The sequence below is a fragment of the Ochlerotatus camptorhynchus genome, unplaced genomic scaffold, assembly GCF_037179485.1.
Source record: "Ochlerotatus camptorhynchus isolate MF236.1 unplaced genomic scaffold, CSIRO-AGI_Acam_v1.1 ptg000371l, whole genome shotgun sequence".
Lineage (NCBI taxonomy): Eukaryota > Metazoa > Arthropoda > Insecta > Diptera > Culicidae > Ochlerotatus > Ochlerotatus camptorhynchus.
Window position 1 is genome coordinate 3,467,356 of NW_027040859.1, and position 18,155 is coordinate 3,485,510.

The 18,155-nt window shown below is 40.7% G+C and overlaps 1 protein-coding gene and 1 pseudogene across 1 annotated transcript in view; both read left to right on the plus strand.

Annotated features, from left to right (window-relative positions):
- Positions 1 to 1,397: 1,397 nt before the first annotated feature.
- LOC135710199 (uncharacterized) lies at positions 1,398 to 2,949 on the plus strand (annotated as a pseudogene).
- A 4,899-nt stretch (positions 2,950 to 7,848) lies between these two features.
- Positions 7,849 to 18,155, plus strand: part of LOC135710189 (uncharacterized) — a 35,278-nt gene continuing 24,971 nt past the window's right edge. The window contains exon 1 of the mRNA XM_065232703.1: positions 7,849 to 8,273. Within this exon, the coding sequence (XP_065088775.1) occupies positions 7,976 to 8,273 (298 nt within the window). The 5' untranslated portion in view covers positions 7,849 to 7,975. The remainder of the gene's footprint in view (positions 8,274 to 18,155) is intronic.

Consider the following 18,155-nt stretch of genomic DNA (forward strand, 5'->3'; position numbering starts at 1 on the left):
CCACTCTTATTAGATTGGTTCAGCAACAAACCTTCATTGAGGAGTGGAAGGATCTCGAGAAATTCCTGCACGTTTCGGCGAAGTCTCGCTTGCGCTGGTTTCATCCGTTTGTGTCGGACGATCGGCTGATTCGCATTGGTGGCCGTCTCGTGCAAGCAGCACAGCCTTACGATAGCAAGCACCAGATCATCATTCCAGCTTCTCACCCTCTCTCAAAGCTGCTCCACAACTTATCATTGCCATTTTGTGTCTGCGGTACTGGATCATAGGGGCCAGAAGTCTTGCCAAATTCATTTACCGCAACTGTGTCACTTGCTCTAGGGCATGTCCGCCACTTCTGGAACAATTCATGGCTGAACTACCGTCGTCACGCGTCACAGCGTCTTGACCGTTCTCCGTGACTGGTATTGAGTATTAGGGACCCATCTCGCTGCAACCCATACACCGTCGAGCAGCACCCCGAAAGGCCTACGTGGCAGTGTTCGTATGCTTTTCAACACACTCCGTACATATTGAGCTGGTCGTCGACTTGAGTACGGCTAAATTTCTTCAAGCACTATACGTCGCTTCGTACCTCGCCGAGGTCTGTGCAGCGATATATACAGTGACAACGGTCGCAATTTTGTCGGAGTTGCCAACGAGCTGCTAAAATTGGTCCGCAGTAAGGAGTATCGTCAGGCCGTCGCACAAGAATGCACCAGCACAGGAATCCGTTGGCATTTTAATCCACCAAAGGCTTTACGATTTCTGTTAAAGTTAAGCAGGGATTATTTGCAATTTTTAACCATTTTCAGTAAGGTCAATTTTTGGTTCGCGTTTATAAGGGTTGGCCTTGACCCAAATTCGACAATTCTGCTTGTTCACATGCACGTTCATCCAGAAATAGGCCTCGTCGCTGAAGAAGATTTTTCGGGCAAAATCAGGGTCTGTGTCCAACTGCTCCAAAACCGCTGTTGTTGTCGTTGTCGTTGTCGTTGTCATTGTCGTTGTCTCGTTGTCTCGTTGTCTCGTTGTCTCGTTGTTATGATATGGATAATACCTAGGTAGGTCATGACTTTTCTTACACATTTCCAGTCAGTTGGTGAAAGGTCATTTTTGGATTCAGCTGCTGCACGGGTAAGTTGAATAATAATTAGCTACGCCGTGGGTGATTTGCCCATAGCTAATATCGGCGGATTTTCACATTTCTGGCGATCCTGCCAGGAGACGAACCTGGAATCTTGGAGTCCACCGATAGGTAATAAAGGGCAAATCACCCACTTGCAAGGAAAATTGTAAATTTGAACGCGACTGGGACGGCCGTTCTAAGAAAACGAGTGAGGACGGATTTGCGAAAAATCGTCTCCTCGTGGTGGCACGGCTACAGGATAAGAACGCGACCGGGACGGCCGTTCTGAATGCGAGTGAGGACGGATTTGCGAAAATCGTTTACTCGCCGTGGCAAAGTCACAGGAGGGAACGCGACCGGGACGGCCGTTCTGAGAAAACGAGTGAGGACGGATTTTCAGAAACGGATTGCTCTGGTCAGGCACAGACGAGGATGTAAAAATGAAAACACTAGCTTCTCGGAAATTTGCATCCTCTATCCCCAGATACCGGTCTAGTATCTGTTAGATTTATTCGAGAACTGCAATGGGCACGGTGATTGGACAGCAAATCTGTTGCTAGAAGAGCAAAAGACATACGAATTCGAGACAGCGGATAATTTGGAAGCCGGTGCGGTTGGTGGCCTACTTGTGTTTGAATGTGATTGCAATGAAACAATGGTATCGCAAGTGCCTTCCGGTGATCCCTCCGGTAGTGCTGGTGGTGGTGGAGGGGGTTATAAAATCGATCGGTCTACCATCAGCTCGAAATCACCCCGGAACACAACGAAAATAAAAGACGGAGCGGAAGATTTGCAAAACGATCCCTAAGTGCTGGAAGTGACGTTGGGAATTAATCTCATAAGCCAGTTACACGCCAGTTTCAAGGATAAGCATGGCTCGGGTGCCATCTCCTTAGACGAACTAACCAATGAACGAACAAAGGTTTTCATGGCTACCGAAATGGCAGAACAGTTGTATTTGTCTTTCTTGGATTCCATGAACAGCTGCAGGGGGAAAACAAGATTTTATGAAAAAAGTTGCTCGGTTGGCACAGCAAATGGAAGCGAAGGAAAAGTATCCCGTTATGGAAATGGAGTACGCTCTAACGGCGTACCGAAGCGAAATCAACGGCTGGGCTAAGCAAGCTCCGCAAGATCTGGCCTCGCATATGACTCGTCAAAAGCTAGCCGAAATGTATCCTATCATTGACGAGAAAGTCCTGGCAGAAATCCTACATGCCCACAAATTCTGCGACACTATAACCGTCCTAAACAATTCCATTCCGGTAGAGCTGAGAAACCAAATCGCCCGGGAAGCCCTTATGAAGTGAGCAGAAGGCGAAAAACAGAAACCACTTCCTTCGTCCTCAACGTCGCCGCCTCCAACGGTCGAGCAGGTACTGTCATCCAGCGAAGACGACATTAATCTTCACCTGAAAACGGCCGAAGAATGCCACAATATGTCCCAGGACCACCAGGAACTGAAAAACGAATGCCACGAGAAGGCACGGAATGCCATTCAGCGGGGCATGGCCGGGGTGACCGAGTACTATGTCCAGGTTGCCCGGCTTCATCGAACCAAAATCGATATGTACAGCAGTAAGGCCTCGAATGCCATCATGGAGGTGCACAAGCTGACGCTGAACAATGTGGACGTGTTGGATTTGCACTATCTACACTCGGAGGAAGCGCTGCAGTGTTTAGAGATTTTCCTAACAGAGCACGCCAGAAAGCTGACCCACCGGACGCAGCAGTTCAAAGAACTGTTCATCATTACAGGACGCGAGTTGCACTCGGAGGATGTCATACCGATCATCAAGCACCGGCTGAAGGCTATGCTGCGGGACCTGGGATTGAGGTGACAACGTTGTCTCGTTGTCTCGTTGTCTCGTTGTCTCGTTGTCTCGTTGTCTCGTTGTCTCGTTGTCTCGTTGTCTCGTTGTCTCGTTGTCTCGTTGTCTCGTTGTCTCGTTGTCTCGTTGTCTCGTTGTCTCGTTGTCTCGTTGTCTCGTTGTCTCGTTGTCTCGTTGTCTCGTTGTCTCGTTGTCTCGTTGTCTCGTTGTCTCGTTGTCTCGTTGTCTCGTTGTCTCGTTGTCTCGTTGTCTCGTTGTCTCGTTGTCTCGTTGTCTCGTTGTCTCGTTGTCTCGTTGTCTCGTTGTCTCGTTGTCTCGTTGTCTCGTTGTCTCGTTGTCTCGTTGTCTCGTTGTCTCGTTGTCTCGTTGTCTCGTTGTCTCGTTGTCTCGTTGTCTCGTTGTCTCGTTGTCTCGTTGTCTCGTTGTCTCGTTGTCTCGTTGTCTCGTTGTCTCGTTGTCTCGTTGTCTCGTTGTCTCGTTGTCTCGTTGTCTCGTTGTCTCGTTGTCTCGTTGTCTCGTCGTCTCGTTGTCTCGTTGTCTCGTTGTCTCGTTGTCTCGTTGTCTCGTTGTCTCGTCGTCTCGTTGTCTCGTTGTCTCGTTGTCTCGTTGTCTTGTTGTCTCGTTGTCTCGTTGTCTTGTTGTCTCGTTGTCTCGTTGTCTCGTTGTCTCGTTGTCTCGTTGTCTCGTTGTCTCGTTGTCTCGTTGTCTCGTTGTCTCGTTGTCTCGTTGTCTCGTTGTCTCGTTGTCTCGTTGTCTCGTTGTCTCGTTGTCTCGTTGTCTCGTTGTCTCGTTGTCTCGTTGTCTCGTTGTCTCGTTGTCTCGTTGTCTCGTTGTCTCGTTGTCTCGTTGTCTCGTTGTCTCGTTGTCTCGTTGTCTCGTTGTCTCGTTGTCTCGTTGTCTCGTTGTCTCGTTGTCTCGTTGTCTCGTTGTCTCGTTGTCTCGTTGTCTCGTTGTCTCGTTGTCTCGTTGTCTCGTTGTCTCGTTGTCTCGTTGTCTCGTTGTCTCGTTGTCTCGTTGTCTCGTTGTCTCGTTGTCTCGTTGTCTCGTTGTCTCGTTGTCTCGTTGTCTCGTTGTCTCGTTGTCTCGTTGTCTCGTTGTCTCGTTGTCTCGTTGTCTCGTTGTCTCGTTGTCTCGTTGTCTCGTTGTCTCGTTGTCTCGTTGTCTCGTTGTCTCGTTGTCTTGTTGTCTCGTTGTCTTGTTGTCTCGTTGTCTCGTTGTCTCGTTGTCTCGTTGTCTCGTTGTCTCGTTGTCTCGTTGTCTCGTTGTCTCGTTGTCTCGTTGTCTCGTTGTTGTTGTTGTTGTTGTTGTTGTTGTTGTTGTTGTTGTTGTTGTTGTTGTTGTTGTTGTTGTTGTTGTTGTTGTTGTTGTTGTTGTTGTTGTTGTTGTTGTTGAAGCGGAAAACCCGGGTGAAGATCAAAGAAGGTGTATTAAGGTGGAGAAAAATATGTTACGGCCATGTTTATTATTATTATTATTATTATTATTATTATTATTATTATTATTATTATTATTATTATTATTATTATTATTATTATTATTATTATTATTATCGTGATTTTAAGCCGTACCCCAAGTAGCACAATTCTGTCCCAAAAAGTTGCAGCAACTTGTTTATAACTGAAATAAGTCGTAAAGAAGTTTCCAAGACCAATTTATAACAAGGGTTCTACTAGGGACGCTAGTTCATCACGTGGGGGGGGGGGGGGTCATGTAAATAAGGTGAAGCTAATGAAGAACATAAAGCGGATAGCGAATGTAAATTAGAAGCAGGCTTGCAATTGCTCATTACAGCTAAAATGTTATTTTTCGTAATTATGAAACTATTAGATACTATAATAGTTATTTTTATTTGTAAGAAGCAAGAATAGGTGGCTAAGTTTGTGTATGACATTAAAAATTTATCAATTTTGGTTTCAGAAGGTCACAGCTAGCAATGGTATAATCGCTGATTGCTCGCTCATCACGTTGCTCATCGTTACAGCTAAACGCTATTGTGACCCTCTGAAAGCTAAATTGACAGGTTTGATGTGTCATACACACACTTTACCTGCTCTACTTGGATGTTATAAATAAGAATTATCATTAAAACATTTCATAGCTTCATAAATCCGAAAAGTAGCATTTTAGCTGTAATGAGCATTTGCAAGCTTGATTAGAAGAAGAAGAAGAAGAAGAAGAAGAAGAAGAAGAAGAAGAAGAAGAAGAAGAAGAAGAAGAAGAAGAAGAAGAAGAAGAAGAAGAAGAAGAAGAAGAAGAAGAAGAAGAAGAAGAAGAAGAAGAAGAAGAAGAAGAAGAAGAAGAAGAAGAAGAAGAAGAAGAAGAAGAAGAAGAAGAAGAAGAAGAAGAAGAAGAAGAAGAAGAAGAAGAAGAAGAAGAAGAAGAAGAAGAAGAAGAAGAAGAAGAAGAAGAAGAAGAAGAAGAAGAAGAAGAAGAAGAAGAAGAAGAAGAAGAAGAAGAAGAAGAAGAAGAAGAAGAAGAAGAAGAAGAAGAAGAAGAAGAAGAAGAAGAAGAAGAAGAAGAAGAAGAAGAAGAAGAAGAAGAAGAAGAAGAAGAAGAAGAAGAAGAAGAAGAAGAAGAAGAAGAAGAAGAAGAAGAAGAAGAAGAAGAAGAAGAAGAAGAAGAAGAAGAAGAAGAAGAAGAAGAAGAAGAAGAAGAAGAAGAAGAAGAAGAAGAAGAAGAAGAAGAAGAAGAAGAAGAAGAAGAAGAAGATAATTTGAACGAAGCGAAGCATCAGATGAAGGCGGAACGGAAAACGAAGCGGAGGAAGACGAAGAAGATCAAGAAGATAAAGCAGAAAATAGCGAACGACACCGAAGGAAAATTGGAGAATGCGTGAAGACTAAGAAGCGCAAAACAAGCCAATGAAAATAAATAAGGATGAAGAAATAAAGAAAATAAACAGAAGTATGGGAGAAGAGAGATGAAAATATATCAAAGAGTGAATGTAAAAGTGTACCAATAAGCAACAACATATCAGGTAGCAGAAGAATTGAAGAAGATACAAGAAGACGAAGACGAAACGCACATGATTCAGAAAAGGTGAAGCAGCTGGCGAGTCAGATCAAAATCAAACAGTGTGGAGACCATATTGAAGAGTCTCTGTGAACCACCGATTGCACCGAACATGCTATAATTAGTTCGCTGTATGGGCAGGCGCAGCATTGAATTATTCCGTAGGGCTCGGGGTTGAACATTTATCTCAATTTGCTCAAGGAGGACAGGGCAATCGGTGCGTCCTTGCAAAATATCTGTAATTAGCAATGCCCTTGCTGTATCTCTTCGGACCGACAGCGCTCCAGATGGATCAGTTGCAAACGACTTTCGTAGCTAGGCAGTTTACGTAGCGCATATCTCAGGAACCGTCACTGAACAGACTCAACTCTTTCGACATCGTTGTTGTAGTGAGGAGTCCAGACAACCGAGCAGTATTCTAATATGGAGCGAGACAAGGAGCAGTACAACGATTTAAGGCAGTAGATATCCGTGAAGTCTTTGGCAATCCTGAAGATAAACCCTAGAATTCTGGAAGCTTTGTCGACGGCGTGCGAGATGTGAAATAAATGTATGCATGTATTTTAATTCGTGTTTAAAGATATGATTGATCCGGGTTTGAAAACAAAGTCAGTCACAGTGGTTTGTTCTGATGTAACGGGGTCGGTGGCCTAGTGAAGAGTTGACTGACTTTTACATACTGAACAGAAGATCGTTGGGACTATGCCAGGCATCTTTACATTACTAAATTTTTCAGGGTCACATATCTACAGTTTTCAATATTGAATTTCTTCATAACGTGTATAATTTAAACTTTTAATTGTTAACTGCTAACCAACAACTACAGAAATAAACACAAGGAGACTAAAAATACTGTTATGCCAGGATCAACAACAAATGACACGTTATAAAGCTACTACAATGCTGCCTGAATACTGAGTTTGTGATATAAAGCGTAAGAGGTTATTCTCGGCCTCGTAAACGTAACGTCAGATTCGAGTCATTAAGAAAATTGCATATGTTGGTAAATACAAACATAACATATTCTCCTCACTGGACTGAATCAGTTTAATCTCTTCCGCTGTGACAGCTCACAAACGGTTTGCATGACCAGAGTACCAAATAAGCAGGGTACGGTTTATGATGCGACACTATCGTGATGAGGATCCAGCCGTAGCATGTTTTTCAGGTGGATTGAAACACATTTCGTCAGCGGTCTTTCAGTAATGTTTTATTCGCGAGAAACGTGTTAATTACCCAACAGCAATCCATCAGACACTGGGTAGCTTCGACTCCATGCTAGATTAATGACTGTTTTGCATCAGCGAGACCTAAGAATTGATACTTTTTTTTTCTCTATTGAACGTCATTTAAATTTTGAAGATTAATCAAATTCTGATACGATTGCGTTGCCCTAAAAATGTCCATCAGCATCCAAATACCATAAGTCGTACCAACCTTCTGAGGCATTTGTAAAATGTCATTCCCATATCATAATCCAAAAGAAATGGAAACTATCCAAGCATTCCACAGCCCGTTCCATTCCACACCGTTTACAGTTTTGGAACCTCGGTTTCCTCTTGCCAATTTCACTCACGTTCTGGCACAAATATTTTGACTTGCTGTGACACTCGGAAGCCTTACGCCAACCAGCTTCGAGTTCACTATCGACAAATCTGCGCGTCGTCTTGCATACTAATTATCAACCGTCGTCGGTCGGTAGCTTTCGTCGGCAATAGTTGTTGCAGTGCCAAAATAAACTCCAACTTGGGATCCCCTCCAGACACACCCAGGAGGCGGGAACACCCAAACCTGGTCAACGCGGACTCGGAACGATGGACGACTGGCCGAAAATTTGGAAAACGCATGCGCACACTCCGTTTTCGTTACCGATCAGTCCAGTCCATCGATATCGAACTCCAATAAATAGCTTTGTAATAATCGAATAATCCATCAGTGAGGCCTAAGCCAACGACGAGTGCAATTAGTTAATTACCAGCTACCTTTAAGGTTCAGAACAAACCCCCCTTCAACAATCGGCATCATGTTCCTGCGAAGCAGTGCCCTAGTGATTCTGGCGGTGACGATCGCCGTTGCGGCAGCAGCGAACACCAAGGAAGAACAGCAGATGGTGAATCTGATCAACGAGATCGACCAGCAGGATAGTTTCCCGCTGTTCGGTGGATTGACTGTCGAGCGGGAGGAAAATGGGCGATCATTCGACGGTGGTAGCGCTGATGCCGATGAAGATCTAGCCGAACGTGCCGTGCGATATCTGAGCTCGCATACCGTGAAGTTTAACATCCCGGAAGAGAACAGTGAGGAGGGTCGTCAGATGGAAGGTGAGAAACGGTTGTGAATGTGCTGTGAAAATGGACTTGGTGAATTGTTGCGCAGGTGGTGAAGTGGTATGCTGTGATAGTGAAGGACTTTTGTTGGGGAAAGGGGGCAAGTGAAAAGGATCAATTGGGAGCTGATTGAGAAGGTGTTGAACGCAAAATGTCCTGATCGAAGAGATTCTTGGCTTAGGAAGAGGCTTCAGACGTGAAAATCAATCGTATGGGTGTGTCTGAGTTCTGAAATTTGATCATCTTAAAAATATGCGAAGATTCAAAATGTGAATACTATTTTTTTTCCCTTAATAACGGAACTAATGTTGATCAGAAAACGATGACCCCACTTGAATTCTTATCAACATGGGTAGTGAAATGGCCAAATCATATCAATTAATTTAAATGTGATCATTTGAAACGAAGCGTCGAAGTCATTTTAACTTGGTTGCATAATGTGGCCCCAGCTATATCTCGGGATTTGTTTAATAAACACAAATGTTAAGTAGGGTAGATGACGGCTTCGGCAATACTGTCATCGTCAGGTGGTACATTATGTCCTTGAGTTTTCAATGTTCGCCAAACGATGCTCTCAACCATGAAAAGTGAACGCTCAAGGATTTGATTTAACTCCTAGCGATAATAGTTGAAAGTATAGCCGAAGCCATCATTAATCCTAGTCAAATTGATGCTTTTTATTGCACTTTGCAAATAAAAATATAACTACTTATTCCAACGGGCTTCTGATGAAATTTTTGAAATTCCAGCCATGATCTGTTGAACCCCACTGTTGGTCAACCTCAGTAGCCAGTAACCAGTTTGTTCCAACATCTGGCCATCTTTAAAACTTCCCGAGTTAACTTGCTAGTCATCTTCAAGTTCCACTTGATAATTTTCCAATATTTCTCGATTGGTGTGAATATGGGGTGATTGGATGGATTGATGTCCCTTTTTCGGTATGATTTCTAACTTCATGTTTGTTGACTTCCTTGTTGGCAACACTGCCAAAATCTGGTAAGCCGTAAATATTTCTTCATGGAGCTATATATCTTTGTGCTTTAATATTTGTAGACATCAAATGCCAATTATCATAGGGTCTTAATTACCCTCTAACTCTTAGACCATGTCCACCGGTGCGTTGCTACACACAATTTAGCAGAAACCACTGAAGTCCTCTAAGCAAAAGTATGGACGACTGTCACCAGAAAACAGGAAAACACTGTTTCAATCGAGCAATGCAGTGTAATTTGACAGTTCGATAGGAACTGATTTTGGCAGATGTCCATACTTTTACAATAACACAACACCGCATCGGCAGTTACCAAACAGTTTGGGAAATGGCAACATAACCTTTAGTTAAACAGTGGGTTTGCTCATTTGGCAACCAAATTCAACAACCAATTTGGAGAATCGATGGTAACTGATTGTCAAAAGCTTCTCTGCAAAATGAGGGCGTCAATGTCGCATGGAAATAATTTGGCCCAAATAGAAGAGGAGGCGTTGCGTCGAGCTTGGCTTGCTCTAAGAGGAAGAGGAGATAATAGGAGGCCTTTTTTGAACCAATTTTCTGTTAAACGCAAACCAGAGTCTAATTGGTGAACGTATAGAAACGCTAGAATTTTTACAACAGGGAATCTATTTTCTTGTTTTTTGACAGTCGACTGCGTCGTCCATAACGAAAAAGTTTTTACACGGTCGTTTCCGCGATAGAAGAAAAAACACGTCACAGACAAGAAGAAGCCAGTTGTCTCCTCTTCCTTGATGTACCTCAGAATGAAATCAGAATGTAAAAACACGTACTTTAAAAAAATCACCGAAAACAGCGTCACAGCCAATCCGGAACTACGAGCCTCAATTGTCACAGAAGTCAACCCAAGTTCCAATTTTGGTTTTATGAGGGTTCTGTAGACTATGATTTAGACTTGTAGAATGTTATAAAACCTCTATAAAGCTTGCAATGTTACTTGGGAACCCAAGCTACAATTTTGGTTTTATGAGGGTTCTGGAGACCATGATTTAGACTTTTAGCATGCTTTAAAACCTCGATAAAACTTGCAATGCTACTTGGGAAGTGGCATTTCATCAACAAATCCAACAGCAAGTTTGCCATATGCATGGTGCCAATAAATGCTTGTCAGCAAAGCGGTGTCTCTCCGGAAGATAAGATCGCGGGATTTCTCCAAAGAACTCGGAATTTATCCAAAGTTTCGGAATTTATCCAAAGTTATCGAAGCTTATCTTAACATGTAGAAACTGCGCTGAATTTCTTGGAGCTTTTCGGAAGTGTTTTGAACTTGGCTGAAAAGTTTGGGACTTCGTTGGATTTGTTTTAACACCTCTGAAATTGATTAAACATTCCTAACATTTTAAACATCCCTGATGTTTGAGGGAATATAGGTAAAGTTTTTGGAGCTTAGCTTGAATTTTGAAGACTTCGCTTATTTTTTTGGAGCTCAACTGAAGATATTTGAACTTTGGTGAAGATATTTGAACTGCGATGAAATTTTTTTGATCTTCTCTGAAATTTTTTGACTTTCGCTGAAGTTTTTGAAACTTCTCTGAAATTTTCGAAACTTTTCTGAACTTTCTGGTAATTTTAAATTCTTGAAACTATGCAAATATTTTTGAAACTTTATTGAAGTTTTTGGAACATTACTGACGCTTTTGGAACTTAGTTGAGCTTCATGGTGCTTTTCAAAATTACTTGAACTCCTCCAAAGTTCTCGGAACGTCTCCAAAGTTCTCGGATTTCTCCGATGCTAGCGGATTTTTTTCCAAAGTTGTCAGAACATATCTCAAAATCTTGGAGCTTGGCAGGAGTTCTTGAAACTTCGCTAAAATTTTCGGAGCTTACCACAAGCTCACCCAACTGTGTTTTCTCTGTTATAGCGTTCGCGAAAATTTTGAACTTGGGTTAAATAAACTTTACTTTAAATTTTGGAATGACTCTGAATTTTTTTGATTTTTTCTGAAAATTGGAACATTGCTGACATTTTTGGAACTTTGTTGAACATTTTGGGATTTCACTGATTTTTTTTTTGACTTGTGTTGAAGTTCTCAGATTTCTCTTACAGAGGATCTTTTTCAAAAATATCGGAGAAGTACCGAAAACTTCGGTGAAGTTTCAAAAATTTCTGGGTTATTCCAAAGTTCATATATATATTCACCAAAGATTGAATAATTTTTTAGCAAACCTCCTAGAAATTAACCGAAGGTCCAAGAACCTCTACGAGCCCCAAGTGTCACAGAAGGCAGATGGTATTTCATCAACAAATTCAACAGCAAGATTGCCATATGTATGCAAATAAATGCTCGTCAGCAAAACGGTCTCTCTGGAAGATAAGATCGCAGGATTTCTCGGAATGCATCCAAAGTTTTCGGAATTTATCCGACGTTCTCGAAGTTTATCTCAAGATCTAGGAACTTCGCTGAATTTCTTGAAGCTTTTCACAAGTGTTTTGCACTTTCCTAAATTTATTTAACACCTCTGAAATTTTTTATTCATCCTTGAAATTTTTTATTCATTCTTGAAATTTTAGGGAATATTTATCAAGTTTTCTGAGCTTTCCTCCAATTCTGCAAACTACGTTTATTTTTTGGAGCTTTGTTAAACATATTTGAACTTTGGTAAAGATATATGAACTTTGATGAAGTGTTTTGATCTTCGCTGAAGTTTTTGAAACTTCCCAGAAATTTTTGAAACATTTCAGAACTTTCTGGTTCTTGGAACTTTGAAGATATTTTTGAAACTTTGCCGATTTTTTCGGAGCTTTTCTGATGAAACTTAGTTGCACTTCTTAATGCTTTTCCAAAGTTTTCGGAACTTTTTAAAAGTTCTCGGAACTTGTTCCTAAATTCTCGGAATTTCACCGATGCTATTGGAATTTTTCCAAAAATATCAGAGCATATATCAAGTTCCTGGAACTTTGCAGGATTTCATGGAACTTCGCCAAAGTTTTTGGAGCTTATCGCATGCTCACCCAACTGTATGGAATCTGTATGATCCTTGCCTAAAATATTTAAACATGGCTTAAATAAACTTTACTTAAAATTTTGGAACTACTCTGAAATTTTTGATACTTTGCTAAAGTTTGTAGAACATTGCTGAAAATTTTGAAACTTTGTTGAGGATTTTAGAAATTCACTGAATTTCGAGGACCTTCGTTGAAGTTCTCAGATCTTACTTACGAAGGAAATTTTCCAAGAATTTTGGAGAAGTTCATATGTATTTACCAAAGCTTAAATATGTTTGAGCAAAGCTCCAAGAAATTTACGGAAGGTCCAAGTGCTTCTTCGAGTCCGAAGTGTCACAGAAGGCAGGTGATATTTCATCAACAAGCGTCCAAAAACGGCTTTGAATGTGCAAAAATAATCTGAAAACACTGAATGTGTAATCGAAGCGTATGCGTAGTATTAAAACGACATATTAGTATGATAAACTCGGGGCAAATAACGAATGCATGATTAACCTGCTGTTTTCTAGACGGCTTTAAAACGCCAAAATGGCCTTAAAATCTTTAAAACGGCCAAACAACTGTTTTGATAATCCTGATATTTTATTGAACGTTACAACCCATGGAAGAATTGTGGTTTTATTGTAGTGTTATAGAGCATGATTTGCTCCTACAGAATGCTTTGAAACCTAGTTAAAACTAGCAGTGTTACTTTAGAATGGTCCTCAAAACGCCACACATGATTAAAAAATCGAACTGGCCAAGACTTTTCAAATTGGTTTTAAAATTCCCAAATGGCCATGAAAACGACAAAACTTGCCCAGAGTCCGAAAATGTCAAAAATTTTCAAAACAAAAAACACCAAAATTTGTCCAAGAAGGTCAAAATGGCCAAGCCTTTAGAATTTGATGACTATAAAATATTCAAATGGCCTATAAAAAACCAAAAATGCTTCGAATTTCCAGCAGAATAATCCTAAGGTTAAATTATTGAACGAATTAGAAAACGTCAAAACAACCTTATATGAAACGAAACAATTATATCATATTGTAGAGCAGTTGTGAACGACCTTCTACCTGCGATTTAAAAAAAAATCTCGAAGTTCTAGAAGAACCAACATCAAAATATTGCGCCGCGCCAAAGTTCATGTGATAGAAAACGTCACTGTAACCTGCTCGAATGATATCGCCCATTGAAAATTCTGCACTCACCTTCCCGCCAAGAACGGATTCAACTCCTACTCAAAATAACTCATCAACCGTCGTCGTCGTCGTCGTGTTCTTCTCCAGACGGCTCTGCTCTAGCTGAGCTCCACTGCCGGGGTGCAATGAGCAATTCCTCGCCGGTGACGTGGTGTTTTATATTTGAACAAAACTTTCACCTAACGCTTGTGCGGCTCACTGAGCACGTACTTACCTACCATAAACGTGGTGCCCCTATGGCTCCGCAGAGCTGATCCCAATCTCATCCCACCATGACGACGATGACGACCAAAACGCATTCAGCTGCAGTCCCCTAGAGAGCCGCGGGCTTTCACCACCAAACCAAAACAATGGTTCTCTCTTTCCATCTCTTCTCCATTCATTTCGGCCGTGGCTGCTCTGGCATCATCAGTCGCTCGGTGGTGTTGTAGAGGGCGCTGTGGGTTCAGGAACGCACTGGGTTCAAGGTTGTTCCCCCGTCTTTATGGGCAGTCTGGAAGAAGATTTCTTCATACACACACACACGGGTGATTAACTTTCACTTTTTCCATTTTCGTCTTCCCTTTTGAGTTGATCTTTGCGATGCGAGATGGATTCGGGGAGGTGTTCGTTCTAACAATAACTATGACGTGAGTGAGGTAGGTTTGGTACTGCCTACCGAGAAGTTCATTGACTTTAATGGCCTGGGCTACTACTGATGATGTGCTTGTTTGGTCGGGAGGTTAGAATTTAGATGGAAACTGGTTCTTGGATAAAAGAGAAAGTTCTTGTTCGGAGAAGGTTAGCTGCGTGTGGCCTTGAGGTGGAGTGAGATTTCGAATTATAGCTGGAAGATTCGTTGATTGATGTGATTTTGGCTACATGCTATGATTGAAATTGATGTTCTTCAGTGGAAAAGAGCATGCATAGTTTTGGAATCGGTGAACTTAATTCTGACTGCGTTTCTGAAATGCTCTACAGTTTTAAAGAAAGAGTTAAGAATTAGTCATTTGCATATAATTTGACTACTTTAATTGCTTGTCCTTGGCAGATACGAACAACAATCTGCTGATTGAAATATATATAAGAAGCTGCAGAAGTCTGCACATTGTAGAAGAAATACGCGTATGTGTCAAGGATAAGCAACTTAGGGAGTGAAATTAAATAGAAATTACTAATCCTTCGATCTCTCTTTATAAAGGTCCAAAATATCCGCCAGCATTCATCAAAATTCCGAAATTATGAAAACTCCAGATTGATTGAACGTAACTGCATTTATAAACAAGTCACAGATTTCTCGCGAACAATAGCTCTTTTCGCGTATATAAAGTATACCAACCGCAAGAGGATTCATTCCCCTATCTGATTGTGTTATTAGTTTGCGAGTTTGATCTTTTATTCGCGTGAAATCGGTGATACCAGTCACTGTTTACAAAAACAGTTAAGCCCAAATCTCGAATCACTTCGGAACTATCAAACGTTTTTAAAATCCATGAATCCCACATTTAAATCTTGCGTCACTTTTAAAACAGACCAATCTGCATTGATCGATTCTCTTCATCGATTCTCTGTTTCATACATAACATGACTACAAAAACGTTTCGGGTCGTCTTTGTCCTATTAGATACTGGATTGTTACTTTTTCCATCGAATTGTGTGTCGAAAATATCCGGTAATAGGGGAAATGTATGTAATGTCGGCCTAAGTGTCCCTAATTTGAGCCCATACATAAATTCAGCAATCGACTAAATTTTCAATGGCAACCAAAAATATCCATTAGTACCATCCCAATGACGCTTTCATCTAGATACAATTGATATATAGCAGATTCTTAGCGATAGGTTCAATCTTAGATCCATAGGCTAACATTAGAGCCATTTCCCCTATCTTAAGGTGGTTCCCTGTAGCGTCCTTTTTCGTGTTACACTTCGCGTTTCTGTGAATGCACGTAACTGAAACTACTACTTGTTGTATGCTGTGGAGAAGCAAGCCATGTCTGAAATTTGCAGATGTATAAACCTCGTAGATCTTGAGTTTTGTGCTCTTGAAATTGCGAGGTGTGATGGAAAAATTGACTCCACAAGGAAACACCGTAACACGACCTTGGCGATCCAAAGAGAAAGTCGATGGAGAGAATCGATCAATGTAGATAGGACCTATTGAAAAGTGACGCGAGAATTCTGATCACATCATGATATATGACATCGACTATTTGGGAAAACATCTGGATAGTATTTGGATCACAACTCTTCTAGACCATAAATTGAAATAATGCCAATCTTAGCCCTCGGGACCGTTATTGGTTGCATTTGGTTAATTTGAATAAATGAGATTCTAAATCTCAATCCGTAAATGCAGTAAATTTTTACAGTATTTGGTGCTTTTACGGGCATTCTTTGTTTTGACAGATCTATTTTTAATTCAATCATTAAATTCAAGTGTGTTGTTTCTTCGTAGGTGAAGTTAACTATTTTCAGTGTTGCCAGGAAATGCTATACTTATATCAACATGAAGCTTTTTAGTGCGACAATTTAGTAGCTAGAGAAAGTTCTGAAGATTGATAGTTCGCTAGAGTGCTGCAGAGTGAAAATTGAACAGAAGTTGAAATTGGGCGAAGGGCCATTTATGTGACAATACTAATCAAACACGCACCCCCCTCATCCAACTCATACGTCCCTTACCTAACCAGGGTGTCGACTACCTGAAACAATCTGGAAAATCAGGGAATATCAGTAAACTTATTTTAGGACTTGAAAAATCAGTGAATCTCAGGGAATTTTATTCAAAATCAGGAAACTACTTCTTTGTAACAGAAACTTATTAATAAGTATGGCTGACTTCACTAGTTTCAAACAAGTTAATTACTCGGTGTAGTTTGAGTATACTTTTCCATTTCAAATTTTCCATAAAGTTGCGAACTTGTGGTTGTTCAATGTTTGATGTTGCATTTTTGTAAGGGTATTTCGATGATTTTAAGCCTACTATAAATTCAACTTCCACTGGGTGTTGTCACATTGCTGAGTTGAACTGAGATAAAAATCAATTTCCGTAGACGCTAGACGTTGTTAGTTGTTGCATAATTTAAGCTGCTATTGGGTATGTGCGTCTCGTACTCGATGTTACACCTTATTGCGACTGACATAATTTATCCTTCGAGTCGATTGGCGCGTCTGCTCGATCTAGCTGTGTCCAACCAAAATCAATCCCTTAAGTGCGTTGAAGCGCCTTTCAGTAAATGCAACAATGGTTAACAGTTAAGCTGGGTTTAGACTAGGCAAGTCAAATGATCAACTCAGTTGAATTCAATTGGCTTGAAAAGTTTCAACTTTTTTCAATTCAAGTGAGTTGATCAAGTCAGTTGAATGGCATGGTTTACACGTTCAAGTCAGTTGAATTCAACTGACTTGATCATTTGACTTGCTGTGTCTAAACCCAGCTTTAATGTGGGTTTCGACAAGTCAAGTCATTGATCAACTCAGTTGAGCCTGTTTCAACTTTTTTTTTTTTTCAATTCAAGTGAGTTGATCAAGCCAGATCGATCAAGTCAGTTGAATTCAACTGAGTTGATCAATTGACTTGCCTTGTCTAAACCCAGCGTGAATAGAAGATGGGGATTTTTTTCTGACTTTTTCTAGCTATATGTCAACCTTCTAGCAATTGTTGCTTGTTGAATTCTTAACAGCTTGATTAGCTCAGAGAACTAACTAAATGAGAATTCACGATAATGGTTTAACTTAGGAGGAACTTTGTTTGTGATTGCTTGGAGTAGTGCTTTTATGATTTAATAATTATTCAAATTGCAAGGGTAAATGACTAATGTTGAGTCAAACTATTATATATTTTTTCTTTAATGAAACGATACTGGAATGTAGTGGTAGACAACAGTCATCAAAACTCCCTCACTCCTATACTGGTAGGCACCCAATAGAGGTGGTAGAGTGTGATACGAGAATAATGAATTACATCCCGCTTACTAGGAGAGTCGGACCCCGTCTCTATCACATCACTGCTTCGTAAGATAGCATCAAGTCTACGGTAGCATAGTGGTAGAGTGCCCGTCTAGCATACGGAGAGGTGTGGGTTCGATTCTCACCTGTAGGCTGTGGATTTTTTTTTTCACCATTTTCGCCACATATCTCACCATCCAAATACATGTTCCTGCCATCTGGTAAGTAATGATTCAAATATACGTAGGCAAGCATTCCCTTTACAGCAAAGAGAGGCTTTATTGAGTATTCTAGGTCTTCACTATAAACTTGGTTAGCTCATAAAATTAGCTTCTCAGTGAAGTTTTAGCATTATTATAATTATCACAAATCTGGAAAAATAATCCTCTTCCTCTCTTCGAAAACAATACGATTTCAAAAACCTTGGACTGGACTAGATTTTCAGGATACAGTAACTTTTAAGAACTATGAAGAGAATTTCAGATTCTTATTTCCAAAACAGGTTTGAGCAGATTTTAAAATGAGTTATAATGAGATAATTTCAAAGACACAAAAATGGGATGCGTTTAGAAAACTCAATTAGAATTTGTCAAATTTAAGATAATCATGTATATTAAGTTTAAATACATAAAATCAGATACGATCTCACCAAGTTAGTCCAAATGTATCCACAGTAAGCATCCGTGCTATTGTTGCATTGTAGTTCCAATCAAAGACGATTCGCTTGATGGGGATCAACATAAACTAGTCCCGTCCTATGTAGAACCACACACTACGTAAAAATTATGTAAATTTCAGTTCCCTGAGACCGAC